The sequence below is a fragment of the Aspergillus thermomutatus genome, assembly GCF_002237265.1.
Source record: "Aspergillus thermomutatus strain HMR AF 39 chromosome Unknown NODE_36, whole genome shotgun sequence".
Taxonomy (NCBI): domain Eukaryota; kingdom Fungi; phylum Ascomycota; class Eurotiomycetes; order Eurotiales; family Aspergillaceae; genus Aspergillus; species Aspergillus thermomutatus.
The window spans coordinates 129,894-148,719 of record NW_020798085.1 but is presented as its reverse complement, the minus strand read 5'-3'; the positions used below and the strand labels follow the sequence as shown (position 1 = coordinate 148,719).

At 55.6% G+C, this 18,826-nt stretch overlaps 7 protein-coding genes across 7 annotated transcripts; 2 read left to right on the top strand and 5 right to left on the bottom strand.

Annotated features, from left to right (window-relative positions):
* Positions 1-166: 166 nt before the first annotated feature.
* CDV56_109111 (superoxide dismutase) lies at positions 167-900 on the bottom strand (the record flags this gene model as incomplete). The annotated part of the gene is made up of 3 exons (XM_026762730.1): positions 167-280; positions 337-810; positions 856-900. The coding sequence occupies 3 exons, from the start codon at positions 898-900 to the stop codon at positions 167-169; spliced, it is 633 nt and encodes a 210-aa protein (XP_026616736.1).
* Positions 901-1,626: 726 nt separating this feature from the next.
* On the top strand, positions 1,627-2,573 carry CDV56_109095 (oxidoreductase, short-chain dehydrogenase/reductase family; the record flags this gene model as incomplete). The annotated part of the gene is made up of 3 exons (XM_026762714.1): positions 1,627-1,742; positions 1,800-2,114; positions 2,159-2,573. The coding sequence occupies 3 exons, from the start codon at positions 1,627-1,629 to the stop codon at positions 2,571-2,573; spliced, it is 846 nt and encodes a 281-aa protein (XP_026616735.1).
* Positions 2,574-2,630: 57 nt separating this feature from the next.
* Positions 2,631-4,524, bottom strand: CDV56_109069 (putative general amidase; the record flags this gene model as incomplete). The annotated part of the gene is made up of 3 exons (XM_026762688.1): positions 2,631-2,788; positions 2,846-4,154; positions 4,228-4,524. 3 exons carry the CDS (start codon positions 4,522-4,524, stop codon positions 2,631-2,633), a joined length of 1,764 nt encoding a protein of 587 aa, XP_026616734.1.
* A 207-nt stretch (positions 4,525-4,731) lies between these two features.
* Positions 4,732-6,375, bottom strand: CDV56_109044 (putative pyridine nucleotide-disulfide oxidoreductase; the record flags this gene model as incomplete). Its single annotated transcript, XM_026762663.1, has 1 exon — positions 4,732-6,375. The coding sequence occupies one exon, from the start codon at positions 6,373-6,375 to the stop codon at positions 4,732-4,734; it is 1,644 nt and encodes a 547-aa protein (XP_026616733.1).
* A 784-nt stretch (positions 6,376-7,159) lies between these two features.
* On the bottom strand, positions 7,160-10,432 carry CDV56_108986 (ankyrin repeat protein; the record flags this gene model as incomplete). Its single annotated transcript, XM_026762605.1, has 1 exon — positions 7,160-10,432. One exon carries the CDS (start codon positions 10,430-10,432, stop codon positions 7,160-7,162), a length of 3,273 nt encoding a protein of 1,090 aa, XP_026616732.1.
* A 1,274-nt stretch (positions 10,433-11,706) lies between these two features.
* CDV56_108932 (uncharacterized protein) lies at positions 11,707-14,480 on the bottom strand (the record flags this gene model as incomplete). The annotated part of the gene is made up of 2 exons (XM_026762551.1): positions 11,707-13,824; positions 13,902-14,480. 2 exons carry the CDS (start codon positions 14,478-14,480, stop codon positions 11,707-11,709), a joined length of 2,697 nt encoding a protein of 898 aa, XP_026616731.1.
* Positions 14,481-16,779: 2,299 nt separating this feature from the next.
* On the top strand, positions 16,780-18,273 carry CDV56_108876 (aminotransferase-like domain-containing protein; the record flags this gene model as incomplete). Its single annotated transcript, XM_026762495.1, has 3 exons — positions 16,780-17,265; positions 17,362-17,747; positions 17,805-18,273. The coding sequence occupies 3 exons, from the start codon at positions 16,780-16,782 to the stop codon at positions 18,271-18,273; spliced, it is 1,341 nt and encodes a 446-aa protein (XP_026616730.1).
* Positions 18,274-18,826: the final 553 nt, after the last annotated feature.

The window sequence follows — 18,826 nt, the reverse complement described above, 5'->3', positions numbered from 1 at the left end:
GTGTTGGGGATGGGGATGGGGATTGTTGGGTATGATTAGATTGATTGATTGCATTTGATATGGTTAGCGTGGAGTTATGGGGTTCGTTTCATTTGGTCTTGTTGATGTCTTGCATCTGATCCAGGGCTACAGCTCAGCTACAGCACAGCTACAGCTACATTGACGGTTACAGCTTCAGGACAGAAGGTCCCTCCACACCGTTCTTGTACCGATCCTCCGCGGTAGCCCAGTTGATCACCTTCCAGATGCCCTCGGCATACGCGGCCTTGTTGCTGAAGTACTAGTGATTTCATTAGCAATGAGGATGGAAGAGGATGCAAGAGATGAGAGTCGTACCTGGAGGTAGTAAGCATGCTCCCACATATCCACCCCAAAGATGGGCGTCGCCCCCGTCACGGGATCCTGATCTTTGGTCGTGGTGATCTCCAGCTTCCCCTTGGGCCCGCTGCTCACCAACCAACCCCATCCGCTCCCCTGGATGCCCAGCAGGGTCGTGTTGAACGCATCCGTAAACCCCTTGACGGACCCCCAGCGCTGCTCGATGGCGGCCTTGAGGGTCGGCGCCGCCGCATCGATGTTGGATTCCGGGGAGCCCGGCGGGGTCAGATTCTTCCAGAAGAGGGAGTGGTTGATGTGGCCGCCGCCGTTGAATTTGATCTTCTGCTGCAGGGAGATGAGCTGGGGGACGTCGTTGGCTTGGATGGCGGACGCCTGCGAGGCGAGCGCGGCGTTCAGGTTGGTGATGTAGGTTTGGTGGTGCTTTTGGTGGTGGATCTCCATGATCTGTTTGGAGATGATGGGTTCGAGGGCCTGGCATTGTTAGTATTTTGTCACTTTAGAGGGGTAAGAACTTACATCGTAGGCGTAGGGGAGGGGGGGGAGGTTGTATTTGGTTGCCATGGTGTTGGTGCTGTAGCCTGTGAGTGCTGAGAGGGTCGAACGTGAGAGGGATGGTGAGGGATGAGGATGAGGATGGAAGGAGAGGAAGAGGAAGAGGAAGAGGAAGAGTAGCTACTTGAGCATCAAGGTCCCCGCCGTCATGAAGGGCTCATCGTGGATCCAAGGCAGTGAGAGGGGTTGAGGGAATTACTGGAGCTGAGCTGCTGGGGGACCTTGGGATCTAGAGCACAAATGAGCACATTATGAGCAATACAGCGGTGTGATTGGTTCCTGCACTCTGCTCGCATCATGTCTCTCTAGAGTAATGGACTGGCGAACGCTGATCAGGCATTTGCTGCATAAAAACCCCTTATTTATGGGTGGGTTGATGATGATCTGGAGTTGGTGATACATAATCAGTTGATGCCTGAGGATAAGCTCCTTTCTGCCTCAACCAAGACACTGAGACACTCTTCTCTTGTATTCATCGTCCTAAACTATCTTCGTATCTTCATATCACAAGTCTCATCGAGATATCCTCAATTCCATCTTGTTACTCTTGAATTCTCTACCAATCATGTCTTCCCCTGATCGAAAATCGATCTTCTGCCGAACCTCGGCCAGTCGGTCCAAAAAGTCTCCAAACGTGGGGAAGTCGGTCAATGCTTTATAAACATGGAGAGCTCTTCGTCTCAGAAGACATCTTACTATTGACTCCATTCACCACTATCATCTGTCTATCTCAAGATGTCTGCCGAAGAACAAGTCCAACTCGAAAACTTTGACTCCATCTTCTCCCTTGACGGCAAAGTCGCTGTCGTCACCGGCGGTTCAAGAGGCCTCGGTCTCCATGCCGCCAGTGGGTACGTCTACTCCCGTGACCAAAAAACCATTCATGTTCTATCCTAACAAGTGTAAAGCCTCCTCCAAGCGGGCTGCTCAAAGGTCTACATCACCTCCCGCAAAGCCAAAGCCTGCGACGAGGCCGTTGCCGCCCTGAATGCCCTCCCCAACAAACGTCCCGGCGCTGTAGCTATTGCCGTCCCCGCCGACAACGCGCGCATGGACGACCTGGACCGCCTTGTCGCCGAGGTTCAGAAGACAACCGATCACATTGACATTCTCTTTGCAAATGCGGGCGCGACCTGGGGCGAGCGGTTCGAAAAGTACCCCGAGTCTGCTTTTTCCAAGGTTATGGATCTGAACGTGAAGAGTGTGTTCTATTTGGTGCAGAAGTAGGTCCCTCTTGCAGATAGGTCGGGCTTAGCTAAATGGATAGATTCGCCCCCTTACTCACGGCCAAAGCAACCCGCGACTCGCCCTCGCGCGTCATCGTCACCGGCTCCGTCGCCGGCATCGGGGTCGGTTCCATCGGCGAGAATGCCACCTTTGCCTACTCCGCCTCCAAAGCGGCCGTGATCCACCTGGCCAAGAACCTGGCGGTTGAGCTGGGACCCCGGGGCATCCTGTGCAATGCGATTGCCCCGGGCTTCTACCCGTCCAAGATGGCCAATGGGTTGATCGAGCTGCAGGGAGGCATCAAGCAGATGGAGGAGCACTCGCCCAACCGGCGACTAGGGAAGCCGGAGGACATTGCTGGGCTGGTGGTGTTCTTGTCCAGCCGTGCGGCGAGTCATTTGAATGGGGCTGTGATTGTGACTGACGGAGGCGCCGTGCTCAAGGGAAGACTATAATGGAGAAGAAATCTGTCATGTAGATTATGATTATCTGAGTTATGTACAGTTGCAGAACTACAGCTTGGCGACTGTCTTGTGCTCCTCTGCCCGCACTGCTCGGTCGATGATCTCCATGGCCCGGTAGAGCTCGTAGTCGTGCTGCTTGGGCGTTACTACCTGGATGCTGAGGGGAGAGTCCAGGTATACTCGCCGATCCACCGTTTTCTCGTTCCCTACAGGGTCAGGTCAGTGAGATGTTTGACCAGACAAGAGAGCGACAACAAACTTACACAACTGCCGATTAGCCTTGTCCCAGCTCCCCAGCACCGGCGCCGTCATCTCCTTGCCCAGCTCCAGATCCGTCTCGCGGAACCTACGCACGGGAATGACACCGGCCGGGTAATCCAGCAGCACAAAAGACGACGTGTATCCCACGGCATTATACCGATCGATCTCCGGGACCGGATGCGGCGCAACCGGGTGGATGATGGCATCGACCCCCCGTCCCGCCAGCTTGTCGCCGTCGCGCATCCACAGACTCAACAGCTCCTTTTCGAGCGCAGACCGCTGCGCCTGCAGCTGCGCCAGCTGCACCACGCTCAGCGCCTTGCCGCGCTTCATGCGGCCCTGCAGCCACGGAATCAACGGCTCCCCCGTCCTCTCCAGCAGATCCAGCATGGCCGATCCATCGTCCACACCCATCAGCCGGCCGGCGAGACCCTGGCATTGCGCCAGCGCCGCCGGGACCGGGATCTCGACCACCTCGACGCCCGGCGTCCGGCGCAGCGTCCGGGCGACCTCGTCCAGCACCCTCGCCACAGGCGGAAGGGGCTGCACCAGCCCATCCGACCGGAGCACCCCGATCGTCACATGCCTCCTCTGCACGCCCGGCCCAGCACGCGGGAACTCACCCGCCCAGCTCCCGGGGACGCAGTCCTCCCCGAACAGCTCCGCCCTCGGCACAATCTCCTCCATCACCGCCGCCAGATCGCCGACCGACCGCGCAATCGGCCCCGCCACCGCCTGCAGCGCGATCCGGCCCTTGCCCGGGATCTGCCCGTTCTCCTGCCCGCCACAGGGCACGCGCCCCACACTCGGCTTGAACCCGTACACCCCGGTGCACATGGCCGGCACGCGGATACTCCCGCCGATATCCGTGCCGAACCCGACCATGCAGCCGCGCAGCGCGACGAGCACGCCCTCGCCGCCGGAGCTGCCGCCCGCGGAGAGCCGGCGGCTCAGCGGGTTCAGCGTGCGGCCGAAGACGAAGTTGGCGCTGTCGAGGGCGCCCATGGTCTGCGGGACGTTGGTCTTGGCGAGGACGATGGCGCCGAGGGCAGTGAGGAGCTGCACGAGGGGTGCGTCCTCCGTGGCGGGGCGGGATGCCAGCGCGGCGATGCCGATGCTCGAGTCGACGCCCGCGATGTGGAAGCAGTCTTTGACGGAGACGGGGAGGCCGTGCAGGGGGCCGAGCGGGCGGCCGGTGCGGTGCAGGTGGGCGTCGAGATCGCGCGCGCGCTGGAGGGCGCGGTCGAAGAGCGGCTCGGTCAGGCAGCGGGTGAGTTGGTGGGCGACTGCGGCTCTCTGCATTGCTTTAGTCTTGTTGCAGAGCGAAGCGTAGCATGTCTTATATCTAAAAAAAAGAGAGAGTGCAGAGTGCGGCGTAGCGTACCTTGCAGAAGGCTGTGGTGACCTCCTCGGCTGTCAGGCGTTTGTCGGCGATGGCGCGCAGCAATGCCCGGGCATCATACTCTTCTGTAATTTCGAGCTCTCGTCCAGAGAGCAGGCCGCAGGTCCGAGGGACATCCATCACGTTAACTCGCTCGTACTGCTTGACGTTGGTGACGGATTCGGCTGGGGAGAGCATCCCGGGGGGGATCTGAGAGTCGGACAGTCTCCATTCGGAGGGGATTCTTGCGTCCAATTCGGCGAGTTTACGCTGGGAGACGGCCGTATAACTGATGGTCATTTTGTACGTGGGTATATATAGTCTCACAGGGATTGTCAAGTATGCCTGAAGTTGTCTGGAACTTTTGACTTTTTGTATGGTGTGTTGCGGAGCGTGCGGGGAGCGGAGACGACATGTTCTGCCTCGGCTGTCCAAGGAAGTAAGTCCTTACTGACCAGTCTTAACCAATATTGATACTGACTCTGGGTCTATGTGTGAAGATATAGATCAATATCTAGATACATCCCGGCCAAACAAATTGTTCAGCAACCACCGAAACGCCACCCGCAGCCGATTCCGCCAGCTAATACTCATCGTCAGATACGCCGAGTTCCAGACAAGCCACGCCATGCGCCCCGTCAGTCCTTGCGGGAGATACTTGTAGCGCTGTCCGTCCTCATGCGGCAGCTGCATCAGCGCCCTCGCATCTCCGATGTACGCCAGCGTGCCCATGTTCCGGAAGGAGAACGGCGGCGCCTGCTCGATATCGTCCGCGTTCAACCGCGCCGCCAGCCATTTGGCTTCCTGGAAGGTCGCCTGCGCCGTCGCCGGGGGCGCCCCCGTCTCGGGCATGGCGTTGTCGCCGAGGGCAAAGACGTCTCGGAGGATGGCTGTCTGTCCGTTGGTACTCGCTAGTTGCACGCGGAGCCGGCCGTCGACGAGCAGGGCGCCGGTCGGGCCTTTTTTGACCTTCCAGGAGGCATCCTCGCGTGTTTCGGTCTTCTTGCCCTGCGTGATCACCGCCGAAGCCGAAGGAAAGCCCTCGACCTCCTCCAACGAGTGGCGGACAAACTCGTTCATCGCGTTGCCCGTCACCCACACGCACATGCCCACGCCCACCTCCCCTTCCTCCTTGGTGGTGAGCGTCAGGCACCGCTTCGGATCCATCTCGTACGGCGGCTCCGCGCCCGGCTCCCCCCATCGCAGACCCTCCACATGATGCGACGTCTTGATCGTGATCCCTTCCTTCTTCATCGTCTCCATCGCATACTGCGCCAGCCGCTCATCAAACATCGACAGCACCGTCGGCGCAACATCGTACAGCGAGATGCGCGGGATCCCGTTCAGGCCGGGATACAGCCGCATGAGATCGCGGGAGATGAAATCGCGCAGCGACGCCGCGAGCTCCGTCCCTGTCGGCCCGGCCCCCACGATCGCAAAGTGCAGCAGCCACTTCCTCATCGCCGGCGACGTCGTCGGCAGCACCGCCAGCTCAAAGCACTCGCGCACCCGCCGCTTCACCCGCCGCGCGTCCCCAATGTCCTTGAAGAAGAGCGCGTTCTCGCGGACCCCGGGGGTCTTGAACGTCCGCGTGACGGTCCCCACGGCGATGACCAGCTTGTCGTAGGGGATCGAGAACGTCTCGCCCGTTTCCCACCCTCGTCTGCTCGTGGCGCCGGCGGCCTCCCCCTCTGCCTCGCCCGTCCGCGGCGACTCCGTCACGCCGCTCTTGACGACCGTCGCCTCGCAGAGGACCGTCTTGCGGGCGAAATCGACCGCGCGCGCCGCCGCTTGGATGAAATCCACGCGCGCCCTGGGATCCCGCACGGGCTCCACGATGTTCGAGAAGTCGAGCGAGCCGCCCGCCGCGTCGGTCAGCAGCGGCGTGAAGACAAAGTACGACCGCGGCGAGATGATCAGCGGCGCGAACTTGGTGGGCGATAGCCGCCGGGAGAGACTGTAGCCTCCCCAGCCGGACCCGAGGATGACCACCCGCCCCTTACCTCTGTCTTTTTGCTTTTCGTCAGGGAAGGCTGTGGAGTGTTCGACTTGTGTTGCTAGGTTCCTCTGGCCTGCCGGTACTCGCTGTAGCATCCATGGTATGTGTATCCGTCTGCTCCCATGCAGAACCGACGATTGCACGGGCTTCATACTGCGCCGATAAGACGATTGCTAGACTAAGGCATTGTTATAACCCAATCCAAGTCCTTTTATCTATGGAAAGCATGTACTAGACGGTGAAATCCGGGTCTGAACACATAATGACCTCACTCTCGGCCCAAGCCCCTTCACCCGGAACATGGAAGGATGCGGACCGCGATGGAGTCAACTGAATCTCGTATAATCCCTCGTGAAAGTGAGAGACATCCTTCTATCTTACCGAAGTAACAGTTCACAGTATAGCTGCAAGCTTGAGAGTGGCAGTGGTTCCGACTCTCTCCGCAGACACGTGCCGACAGCGCGTGGATTCGGAGGAGCTAGGCTTATCATTTCTGGCCGTAGGATCACAAGGCAGGCATTTCATCCATTAATTATCGGATGAAAACGAACCTTTCTGGAGATTCAAGGAGGAGATAGATTAGGGGATCCGTCTGTGGGCTGTCCGGGTGCTGCGGAAAAGGACGGGTAGATGAATTCACTTCAGACGGGCTATCAAAAGCTGAGTTGCACATGGAGATCGCCGGTGACTCAGATTGATCTCTGCAATGTAGACGGTTTGAGTAGATTGATCAAGGGCGAAGGGAGGAACAGATTCTTCATGTGAAATCGTCGACGCGAGTGTTTTCTAGGGGCATCATATCCTAGTGTGACTCCCGTACATGTAAAGCAGATAATTTATTAATCTAACTGGAGTAGATAGTAAAAGTGCCAAGTGTCAAGTATAAGTATCAATCATATCTCGTAAATCATTATTCGTGCCGTATTCACCGAAAAATTAAGCTGGACGACTCGCTCGAGTCGACACGGGCAATAAACTCCCTGCATAGCGCGTCTCCATGCTCCGGCGCGACTTGCTCATGCTGATAATCTTCTCCATCTCGATCGTGGCCTCGTCGAGCTGATCATCGCTACTTTTCTGCCTGTGTGACATCCATCGCCGAATGTGTCGCATCCCTTCCTGGCAGACATCACCGATATCGTCGACCGACAGCGCCAGCAGAATCAACGGGATGGAGATGGCAAAGCCGATGCCAAACGTATACTTGGCCACATACGACAGATGCAGCGCCCCGACACCGTCCGGCCCCTTGGGGAACTCCTGGATGTTGATGGTGAAAATGGACGTGATGAACGACAGCGGGAGGAAGATGATGGTCACGATGGTGAACACCATGATCGTCTTCCCCTGGCGGGTGGTCCCCGCCGCCTGGTCGCGCGCGAACCGCGCCTCGAACGCGTTGGCGTGTTTCTGCTTCAGGTCGAGCAGGTCCGTAATGGACGAGTAGATGCGTTCGGCCTGCTTGTCCATGCGGTCGATGTCCTTGAGGTGCATGTCGATCGTGCGCTGCTGCTCCTTGAACCGCTTCTTGACCTCGTGCTGCGACCGCTGCTGGCCGTGGTAGATCTCGCAGATCACCTCCTGGAAGTCAGCCAGGATGTGCTGCTGGTGCTGCAGCACGGTGCGGATCATGTTGAGCTCGTCGCGGATGTCCTTGGCTTCGGCCAGCAGATCGGTCTCCTGCCCGATGTCGAGGAGGTTGTCCACGAACAGCGGCTGCTCGTCCTCGTCCGACAACTGTTTTTCTTTGGTGCTGTCCTTGTTGAGCTGCGAGTTGCGCGCAAACCGGCTCAGCTTGCGGTGGTTCTTGAGCCAGTCCGATGCTTGCGCGGAGGCGCGGTTGAACAGGTTGAACAGCAGTGTCTCACGGTCCGTGGCGACGCCGATCGATGACTCGAACATGTCCAGGAACTGGTATTCCTCGTCTCCCATGCGGTGACGGTCGAACACCCCCGAGCAGCGGTTGGTGATGATGATCGCCAGGTCGTAGACGGACCGCACCGGCTCCCGTGTCTTGGAGTTGATATCCTCGATAATGCCGTCCAGGACATTGAGCGGGTCGTTCTTCGGCTGCTCCCACCGTTGCGCAAAGCTCGTGACAATGAGGTTCTCTCCCAGGATCCACATCCACAGCTGGTCCACCATGAAGATCTTGGGATCCGACCAGAACCGATCGCGGCCCTGCCCTTTGGTCTGGTAGCGGTAGATCACCTGGTCCTGATCTCGACTCCGCGTGTCGATGTTCGGATAGAAGAATTGGTCCAGAGTTCGTCGCACATGGAGAGACGTCGTGGACGACGCCAAGTGCGCGCTAATGAGCATTTCGTCCCTTGTAGACGATCGCGAGATCCCTGGGCTTCGGAAGCTGAGTGTTTCAGCTCGCTGGATCGCCTCTTGCATCTTCTGCCTGCGCTCTGCCGTCTCAAAGTGCAAATAAGGCATGAACACGCACACGTTGCAGGCCGGAGTAAGCGAGTGGTCTCTGCAGAGTGACAAGGGCGCTCGATGCTTTTCATCCTGGGCCGATGGATACTTACTGCCCTTCGTGTCACTCCTAGGGGAGGACCCAGACTTGCCCCGTTTAGGCGTCCCTTTGCCCTTTTTGCCCTGCGAGCTGCTGAAACCATCGTCAAGCGAACAGGCATCCGTCCGCTCGAGCTTCATCCCCTGTACTTTTGATTTTTTGGCCTTGGAATGGTCGTCGTTTCCGTTGACAACGATTGTGGGCAGTTCCGTCTCCCCACTTTCCTTGAGCCGCTCATCCTCGCGGAAAGGTCGTGCTCTCGGGGTGCTCTGACACAGCGGCCGCATGAAATGAGAGTGCGTCCGTTGCCCCCGGTGCTGGTAATTGAACGACCTCTCCAGCCCCTTGAAGCTCTCCACGTCGTGAGCCCCTTCCTCGATAAACGACTTGGTGAGCAACGCCTCCACCCAGGCCATGTTGTTGGCGGGCAGATGGATCCATCGGAAATCCGTCGCCTTGCTGTCCGCTGGGATGGTTCGAAACGCCTGCTTGCGTGGATTCTCCGCGTCCCGCCCATACAACAGGTTGAACACGGAGGTCTTCTGGACCCTATTCTCGTTGTGGAAGTTGCCAAAGTCAACCACCGTGGCATCAAAGGCCTCGCACGCGCCCCGTGCATCCGCCGACAGCGCATCGATATTGTTGAACGGCGCCAGGAGCAGCACGATGTCCTTGCGCTTGAACTGCGCCGCCCGGAGGAACGGGGTGCTCCCGAAGTTGTCCCGAACACGGCGTTTCAGGTCCGGTCGCTCGAGCAGACACTCGACGACCTCGCGGTGACCGGCCTGCGCGGCCAGGTGCAGCGGCGTGACCCCGTTCAACAACTGCGCGTTGATCTTGGCCCCAGCCTGCAGCAGCAGACGCACAATCACCACCGACCCCTTGTCACAGGCATTGTGCAGCGGCGTCCAGCCACCATCGCTCCGGGCCTCGATGTCCGCCCCGTGCTTGAGCAGCAGCAGCACGATATCCTCCCTGTCATGCGCCGCCGCGATATGCAGCGACGTTTTGTTCCTCGACTCGACGGCATTCACATCCGCGATCGGGCCGCGCGGCCGTGTGAGCAGCAGCTCCGCGACGCGCAGTTTCCCCGTCGCACACGCCCAGTGCAGCGGCGTCCGGCCCAGCTCATCCCGCCCGTCCACCCCGTCGAGCGCACACACCGTCCCCAGCAGAAGCTCAATCACATCCTCGCCCCAATCGCACTGCTTATCCGCCGCCAGGTTATGCAAGACATTCCTCTTCCGCAAATCCCTCGCATTGACGTTCGCACCGCGCGATATCAACAACTGCAGGACGTGCCAGTGATTCCTCCACGCAGCCGTCATCAGCGCCGTCCGCCCTTTCTTATCCGCCGTCTCCGTCGACGCCCCGTAATCCAGGAGCAGCTGCACAATACGGACATGGTTGCGCTCGACAGCACGCAGGAGCGGCGCAACCCGGTTGCTGGGGACCTCGGTCCTCGCCCCCAGACTGAGCAGGTACTGCGTCGCGGCGATGGATCCGCGCTCGCAGCTGCGCATGAGGCCCACGCGCAGGAAGTTCTCGCTGAACTGGCCATTTTCGCGGGCCAGGTACACAATCTGCCGGAGCGTTTCTAGGTCGTCGTGCTCGACGGCGCGGAGAAGGCGGGGCTCGAGCCGGTCGTGGCTGTCGCTGGCGATGCTGGAGCGGGACCGTGACATGGCAGCTGTCACAATTCCTTTCCTATTCCATCATAAACTCGATCAATCTGCGTTATCGTGAACAGACCCTTGATAACAATCTTTGTATGGAGTGCTTAGTAGCTGCAATCCAGCCCAGGGGAATGAGACGAAAAAACTGGGGAGGAAACAGGGGGGAAATTTTGGAATCAGAGCGCATCAGGGGCTGAAAACGAAATTAAAAATCCAAGTCCAGCCCCAAGTCCGCGCGATACGAAGTCGATCAAATTAAGAATCGCCGGACACATTTTAGCTGCAGCTGGTCGGAGTAAGATCTGCCGCGGGCTGCGGTGTGACTGAGACATCGTCCGCAGCCAGTGGCAGCCACACGGGTCTGGACTCTTGCTATCTTCATGCTTGATTATCTGATAGACAAAGATCGATCAGTGGATAGAGAGATGAAGATGGACTAGATTTTCCAGAAGGACTGGGAGGAAACAAGGACGATAGCATGGCTTGTGTTGATGATTTTGACAGCTGATCTTGAGTTGCTGAAGCATTGCGCTCGGTGCAGATCTCAGGGTTCAAGCTGTGTCTCAAAGATTGTAAGATGAAGAAGAGGTCAGATTACAGGTTATTTAGACCCTATTCGATAGATAAGTGTGCAATTTCCGATGGTTGATGGTCTAAAGTGGGAGGAAAATATAGGGAATGCCCCGGACAACCCAGACAACCAATTCAATCAATTCTCTCCGCACAAGACCAAAGGTCCCTCAATTAAATTATCAGCCCATCAGGACGTATTATCTCTATCCGTCTCTTCTCAAATAACATCAAACCAGGCGGTCGGCCACAGTCGGTCTAGAAGGGGAGTCCCATCAGGATGACAAGTCGGGAAAGAAAAATAGAGTACCCGAAAGATGACACAAAAACCGAGGACCAGTATAGGAGATCAGGGCCAAGCCTATCAACCCCCTGTTCATTTGTTTTATGAAATTGTGTATGCTTCTTCAGCAGTTTTTGCTGTCTCGAGTGCGCCTCGAGATTTGATCGAACTCCCTGTCTTATATTGCGCCGGCCCCTCCTTTTTGGTCCATGTAAAATGTGTGCACTCCATGAATGATTAATGAACAATAAAGAGACAAACGGAGATGAAATAAACAGTCAAGGCAGGGGAAATGCAGACTGGACAAGGCGAGATCAGAATCGGACAAGTAGTAATGCAGATCAGATGAAGGGAATTCAATGCTCCAGACAAAGAAATATGACAAAGGAGGCGTTCTCTCCCAGACTCTGTACACAAATCATTGGGGTTCTTATTTCTTTGGTCTTTGATTGGGAACCTGCTTCAGAATATCATCGAAGCTCATGTTGGGGTTGAACCGGCTCATGGGCCTCGCCGGTGGATCAACGGGCGCAACTCCAGCGGGTAATGGGAGGGCCTCGAGACCCGGATAAATGGAATGGCGATGCTCGACTCGAGCTCGTGCAGCAGGAGAGCTGGTGCGAGGAATCACCGGAGGCGGTGGGGTCAGACCGTTGGGACCCAGGAGCTGCGTCGGCTGCTGGGGTTGCTCAGAGGAAGAACCGCCCGACGATGGCTGTCCCGGGTAAGGGGAAGATAGCGAGGATTCGTTGTCATAGGGATCATCGATGGTCGGAGGCCCCAAAATGGCGTCCTTCTCCGCCCACTGCTCCGCGACCTGCCAGCAATGACTTCGGCGGTAGATACCCTCAACGCCGTTGACCACGACGTCCGAGGGCAGGCTGACCACACCAGCTCCGCCTGCAACACCAAACCAGCTACGTGCTGTCTTGCCATCGTTGTGGATCCAGGGTGCACCACCGCGGGGTGCGATGCACAGCAAGTACTCCACACCTTCGGTGAACTTGACATCCTGTACATCCACGACGAGCAGCGGCAGAGCTTGGATCACACAGTAGAGGAAGATCCACTGACCGCAGCGAAGATCGATGAGATCTTCGACGTTCTTACCATGCGCGCAGCGCCGTTCGAATTGCATAAACGCTTCGATGAACGGGGTCGGCCGCATACTCTCGCGCGTGTACGAGCCCATGAGCACGGCATTGATGTCCGAGTCTTTCAATTTCTTGGCCCGTCGCTTCGCCTCCTTCTTGGGGTCCACATTCTTCAGCTGCAGCGCGTCCAATGACGGGAACTGGGGAACGTCGAATGGGATGGGTGGCTGGACCGGCGGCGTGGCCCGGTCGTACTCACTCAACACCTGGCGGAGGGCACGGATCATTATTTCCTGCGTGTCTTCCGACTCGACCGTCTCGGCGGCCATATCCACGGTTCTGGTGGTAAGGGCGGTCCGATCGACCATCATGTCGTACAGATTGGCGAAGTCATCGTACAGGTCCTTCAAGACCTGGCGGTTCAGCCCGCTCTCTTCAAACTGATTCTTCTTCGACCGGGCCTTTGGTGGCCATGAGCCGTATTTTTGTCGGTAGTAGTGCACGGTAAACCGTCGGAACTCCATAAATGCGGCCTTCCACAGCTTGAATCGAACGACCTTGCTCTCCGCTGACGTGGTCGAGTTGGCCGCCCCGGAGAAAACCGAAGGGAAATCAAACTCGTTTAATTTGCTATGCAAGACTCGGAGGCGAGTATCCAGTTCGATGAAGCCACGTTCCATCCGTTTCTGCGTGACGGGGCTGATGAGACTGAACTTGGGACTCCGCAGCTGCTTCAGCTCGTCCAGCTTACCGACACCGTGAACGAAGCCCTCAAGATACAGTGGAAAGAACCGCAGACGTTCTCCCAGCACGATGGCCTCAATGGTCTTTTCTCGGCTTTTGCGGACATCGGCAAGGTGCAGTTCGTCGCAGTAGTTGCTGAAGCTGCTGGTGGCCGTTTCGCCGAAATTAGTTCCGTCGAAATTGCTGAACTCGAAGCGAGAGAGCAGACTGGCCACATCCATGAAGATCGAGAAGAGTGTGGGTGACCGGGGAGTAGCGATCAGGGATTGGCCAAGGAGGAAGGCGAAGAGATTGCGGAATAATAGGAGAGTCTCGGTGTCCTCTGGCGAGATCCGACTCTCCGGGCTGGACACATCGCTGTTGAGCGGGATTGGAAGGTACAGGTGCAGCTCTTGGAACTCGTCCATTCCCTCATCATCGACAAAGGCCATCCTCCTACTACCGGTACTGTCATTATCATTGTCGGCGTATCGGTCCTGAGGAGTCAGGGGAGGGGAGGCAGGACCTGTGGTGGGACTACCCAATGACATGGTGCGCGTTTGTTGCTCCAGGGCGTTAACTTTGTTGGGGTCTGTGCCCCGGGCAAGGAAAGTGAGGGAGGGTGATTCAGCGAAGATGGTTGAATGGACCTTGAACGAGGGTGACCGTCCGGTGTTTTGGGGGAACAGGTAGACGAAAGTGTCACCACTTTCATTCCACAATTCCGCGATCTATTATGGCACGTAGAATTAGCGGACTTGAGTCCAGACCTCTCGAGGACGAAGAGTAGGAACAGACAGCGGCATACCTGTTCGCCCCGGATCAAAGGGCCCACATCATACAGGATCTTCTGATCCAACCCCGCGATCCAAGCACTCGGCATAGGAGTATTCTGAGGTCTAGTATCTACAGAGCTTGCTCGCGCTCGTCCTGGAATCCAGCTCCGTCGTTTGGAAGGGGTGCCCGGGCGCGAATCCGGTCCGGTTCCGGGGACAAATAACCCCCCGGAGCTGGAGGGTCTGCTTCCCGCTCTGCCTCTGCTCTGTGGTCTGCCATCGGGGGAACTGTTGGCACTGTCGGCAAGATCCTGGTTCACCGCCAGGAGTGATGGAGGCGGGGGGAGAGGCTCATCCAAGTCGAATTGATCGATGGGGCCTGGCGATATGGCGCTCCGGGTGTCTGAATAGTCGGACTGAGGGTTGGACACTAATCGCGCGGGGCGGGAGCTGCTCCGCGGGCGTTGCTGTACATCCTGCGGGTATTGGTCGGGGGAGTGCTTCGGCAAGCTCGGGGAGACCGGTGATGAGGAGGGAGAACCATCTTTGTTTGACCCCAACGAAAAGAGGGACGATATGCGCTTGGCCGATCTTACAGGAGCTGACAACATCTCAGAGGTCGCTGTACAATAAAGCAATGGGTGAGTTGGAGAGTCGACAGCAGCGGGCGCAGTGGATGTACTCGGGACAAACGCAGAAAAAAAGAAAGCAAACAAGACAGCAGATGAGGTAAGACTTGATTGCAAACCATGCGAAAGAATGGACTAAACCATACAGAAAACGGTTTAGGAAAAGTGAAAGAAAAGAGGGACAAGTAAGTTAAGGCAGAGGAGGAGAGCGACAGAGCGAGCTGGGAGGGATGTCTCTGGCGCGTTTCTTGGGGAATGGATCGGCAGGAGGGATCAGAGGAGGAATGAATGGACAGTAGACTTACCAGTTACCAGAGTTGCTTGGCCAAGGATCTGATTGATCAAGGACCTTGGTTCTTCTCGAGATTTTCGGGAGACCAAGAAGTGATATGACGACTGTATGCACTAAGCTGGTAGATGATGGTGGAGCATGGAGAATCAATTGTGTTGACTCTTTGAGAAGTTGTACAGACAGAGAAGAGAGAAGAGAGGAGAGGAGAGGAAATGATTTTGATTCCTCATTCTTTCTGAGATCCTTAAGCTTCGGATTTAACAATTTCATTATTTTATGCCGTCAAAATATTATTTATATTTTTCTTCTACGTACTTCTTCTTCTTGTTCTTTTCTCATGATGGATCATGGCTGTACGTCTCTAGCTCTAGTTTAGCGCACAGTAGTGGGGAATCTCTTGGGATATTCAGTTGAATTATTATTTGTGACCAACAACTCTAGTCTACCGGTATGGATATTGGATGGTTAAGAGGAGATCAGGAGAGGCTGTGTCTGAAAACAGTATCTACGTACTTAATTGAATTGATGTTAAGGGAGCATACAATGGCCATTTGTCAGTAAGTGTGATGTGTTGGTGCCTTCGCCTCCTGATGAGCTGTGTGGAGTACAGAGGCACAGCGTCAGGACTCAAGAATCACCGGACGACTCGGATCTCATCTGATCCTCTGGCTTCTAAAATATTTGAGCATGGCTGAGAGTATCTCCAACTGTCCGTGAAGAGGCATGCTCTGTGCTATTGAGTCTATACGAGCACTGTGAAAAATGCACCACGCGCCTTGTCTGCTGCAAGTATTGCCAGGAACTATAGCCATCTACGCGACCGTTGTTGATCATAGGTACCACCGGCCAGGGGTAAACAGTTTGCATTTATTTAGCATTTTGATCCGGATACTTAGTAGTAGATATCTCCTGGAAAAAGTCAACTGGACACAAACCCACATTCTGGAATGCCCATGTGTGGTTAGGACTTGGGACTTCCGATGACGTGGGACAGCCTCGGATGCTTTTACCCAAGCAAATTTATTAGCACACTCATCAGGCGTTTACTTTGCCTCGATGCGTTATTCCGTAGATACCTACCTATTTACGTATTCTATGCTGCTGCTGATGAAATATGGTAGCCTTGGTGAGGCTCAGGGGCAGTTGGCACTAGAAATCTGCCTAGAAGCAAAAAGGAAGAAATAAGTAAGTACCTTAAGGACTACGGACTAAGGTACCTAGACTCCGCTAAGAATAGAAACAGCACCTGTTTGCCTGCCTGTTTCTGATTGGTTTGTTGGGACTTGGCTTTGACGAGGATCCGCAAGGTACGGATACTGTGTACGGCATTTTGCTGGCAGTCGTTGCCATTCAATTGTACAGGCAGTCAGGCATACTCTGAAGTATGTAGGTCCTTGTTTGTTTGGTTTGACAAGATGTGTTCAATAATCATCAAGCAGTAATATTATTAATGTGTCGACTTCTTAAACGAGCATTCCTATATCGATGCTCAGCCATGGCTGGCATCCGCCGTGGAATCCCCGAGTTTGGCCTGGTAAACCGGATTCGGTACAGTTCGTCAGCTGTGGTAAGGTAAGGTACTCCGTACTGTCATGTATTTCCCCACACCCAAAGTCTGAGGCGATGTTTTTGTGTGGTGCTTCAACTGACACTGCTGGGACCGATCATGATTCACAACAATAACAGTAGTAGATTCAATGTAGAGGATTCTGCAGGATGTCTCACGATTGCTCATATCGAAATCAGGACCCGATACTGAAGAGACGGTGAAAAGAAGCATTGCAATAATGGCATGTGTATTGCTCTGTCTCGGTCAAAAAAAAAAAAGCGCGGCCAACGTCACCCGACTGACGCGTTCTGCCACACTTGAAAATTTCAACATTAGTGTCATCAAGCAACGCTGAATCACTACTGAATACTGACATCGAGTCACCAACACATCCATGGATTAAAGTTATCTACGCATACTGGCAAGTGACAACTGTCGACATGCGTTCTGTTCCCGCCGAGGAACTGATCGATCTCTTCAAAGGCTGGCCTAACCCTGCCCTGCTGCCCACCACAGCCTTGGCCCATGCATCAGCCACCGTCCTGTCCACGCCGTCCATCTGGGCCCCAGCCCTGCTGTACGGTCCTGATGATGGCTATCTGCCCCTTCGAAAGAGTGTCGCCGAATGGTTGACGTCCTTTTATAAAACACGCGATCCGGTTTGTTTCGATCGCATCTGCATCACCGGCGGTGCCAGCCAGAATCTGGCATGTATCTTCCAGGTCTTCACCGACCCAAGTTACACCAGACATGTCTGGATGGTAGCGCCTACGTATCACCTGGCGTCTCGGATGGTGGATGATGCCGGCTTCGCGGGTCGTATGAGAGCCATCCCGCAAGATGATGCGGGGCTTGATCTTGAATACCTCCGTCGGGAGATGGAGGCCGCCGAGCGGAAAGCTAATGAGGAGCAGAGATTCGAACCGGTACGGTAGACTGACTGGTATATCAGCATGCTGTTTTTATTTTCGTATTCCAGTCTTTATCTTTCTGTCTTCCAGCCAACCAACTGATCTGTAAAGAAACATAAACCTCCGAGGCCGTGGGGGAAAATCTACAAACACCTCATCTATGCCACGCCGACCTTCTCTAATCCCACCACGCGGACCATGTCCCTGTCCGACCGGGAGAAACTGGTCCAGCTGGCGCGCGAATTCGACGCCTTGATTGTGACAGATGATGTCTACGATTTCCTACAGTGGTCCGCGGATCCAGACCTCCCCCTTGCAGCGCCCGACAAGGCACGCGTGCCTCGGTTGGTAGACATCGATCGCTACCTAAACGGAGGGCCCCATGATGAATGGGGTAATGTCGTCAGTAACGGGAGCTTCAGTAAGCTGATCGGACCTGGCATGCGGACCGGATGGGCAGAAGGGACGGCGAAGTTTGCCTACGGTCTTTCGCAAGCGTATTTGCCTCGTAACTTGAACCTTGATCTGGACTGTCTGAGCTGATGATCTGGCAGGGGTTCATCGCGGTCTGGAGGGGCCCCGTCCCAAATGGCCTCCACGATTATTGCTCAGTTGCTCGCCAACGGGATCTTCCAGTCTCATCTCACTGAGGTTTTGCAGCCCGCCTATGCGCGCAGGTACCATCGCATGATGTCAGCTATCCGCGAACACCTCCTCCCTCTGGGTGTAGTGGTGCCCTACTCCTCTGAGGTCGCCGGCGGATACTTTATCTGGGTGCGTCTTCCGAGTCCGTTACGCGCAAGTGATATCGTGCGACTGGCTCTGGAGAAGGAGAAGGTCGAGGTGGCTGCTGGTGAGATTTTCCAGGTTCCCGGGGACTCGGTGGATCGGGGCAACGAATTTCATGACTTCCTACGACTTTGTTTCGCATGGGTTGAGGAGGATCAACTCGCTGATGGAGTGCGACGTCTAGGATGTGCCATTCATGATGCTTTAGTTGAGCCCATAGCCGTGTCTACGTAGTGTTGAGTGGTTGCTGTGAGACTTGACCTCTCTGGTGTTGACCATGGTTAAAAGCGGATCGGCCCGCACGTATATCCTCTGGTCCTGGGAAAATGACCTTGTGCATCCATTATTAGAACCAGTCATCTATATGTCCCCATGGAGATTCATGGTTAACAGCTTGTCTAATCATCCCCCTTCCCATCTCCACTATAGCCCCGGGAATCCTTGATCAAGTTGAAGATTAATGTTGCTGAAAGCAGAAGACGCAACTTCGCGCTGAGCCAAGTAATGGCCCTTGATTGGTTTGAAACGGCATTGCGCAAAGGATGACCCTCATCTAGGACGACTATATGGAAACAACCTTGGAGGTTATTTAGGAATTTGTCTGGAATATACAAAATTGGCTTAGGAACATGCATATTTTATTGAGTAACCAAGACTTGACAGCTGCCGGCCCATGTCTCGAGTTCAGAGTTTGGTACGTAGCTTGTGATCACGACTGTTTGGCTATTTATGGGCTTCCTGTTAAATAAGTAGCGGTTTTTGTGGAGTTTCCCCTCCACAATTAAAA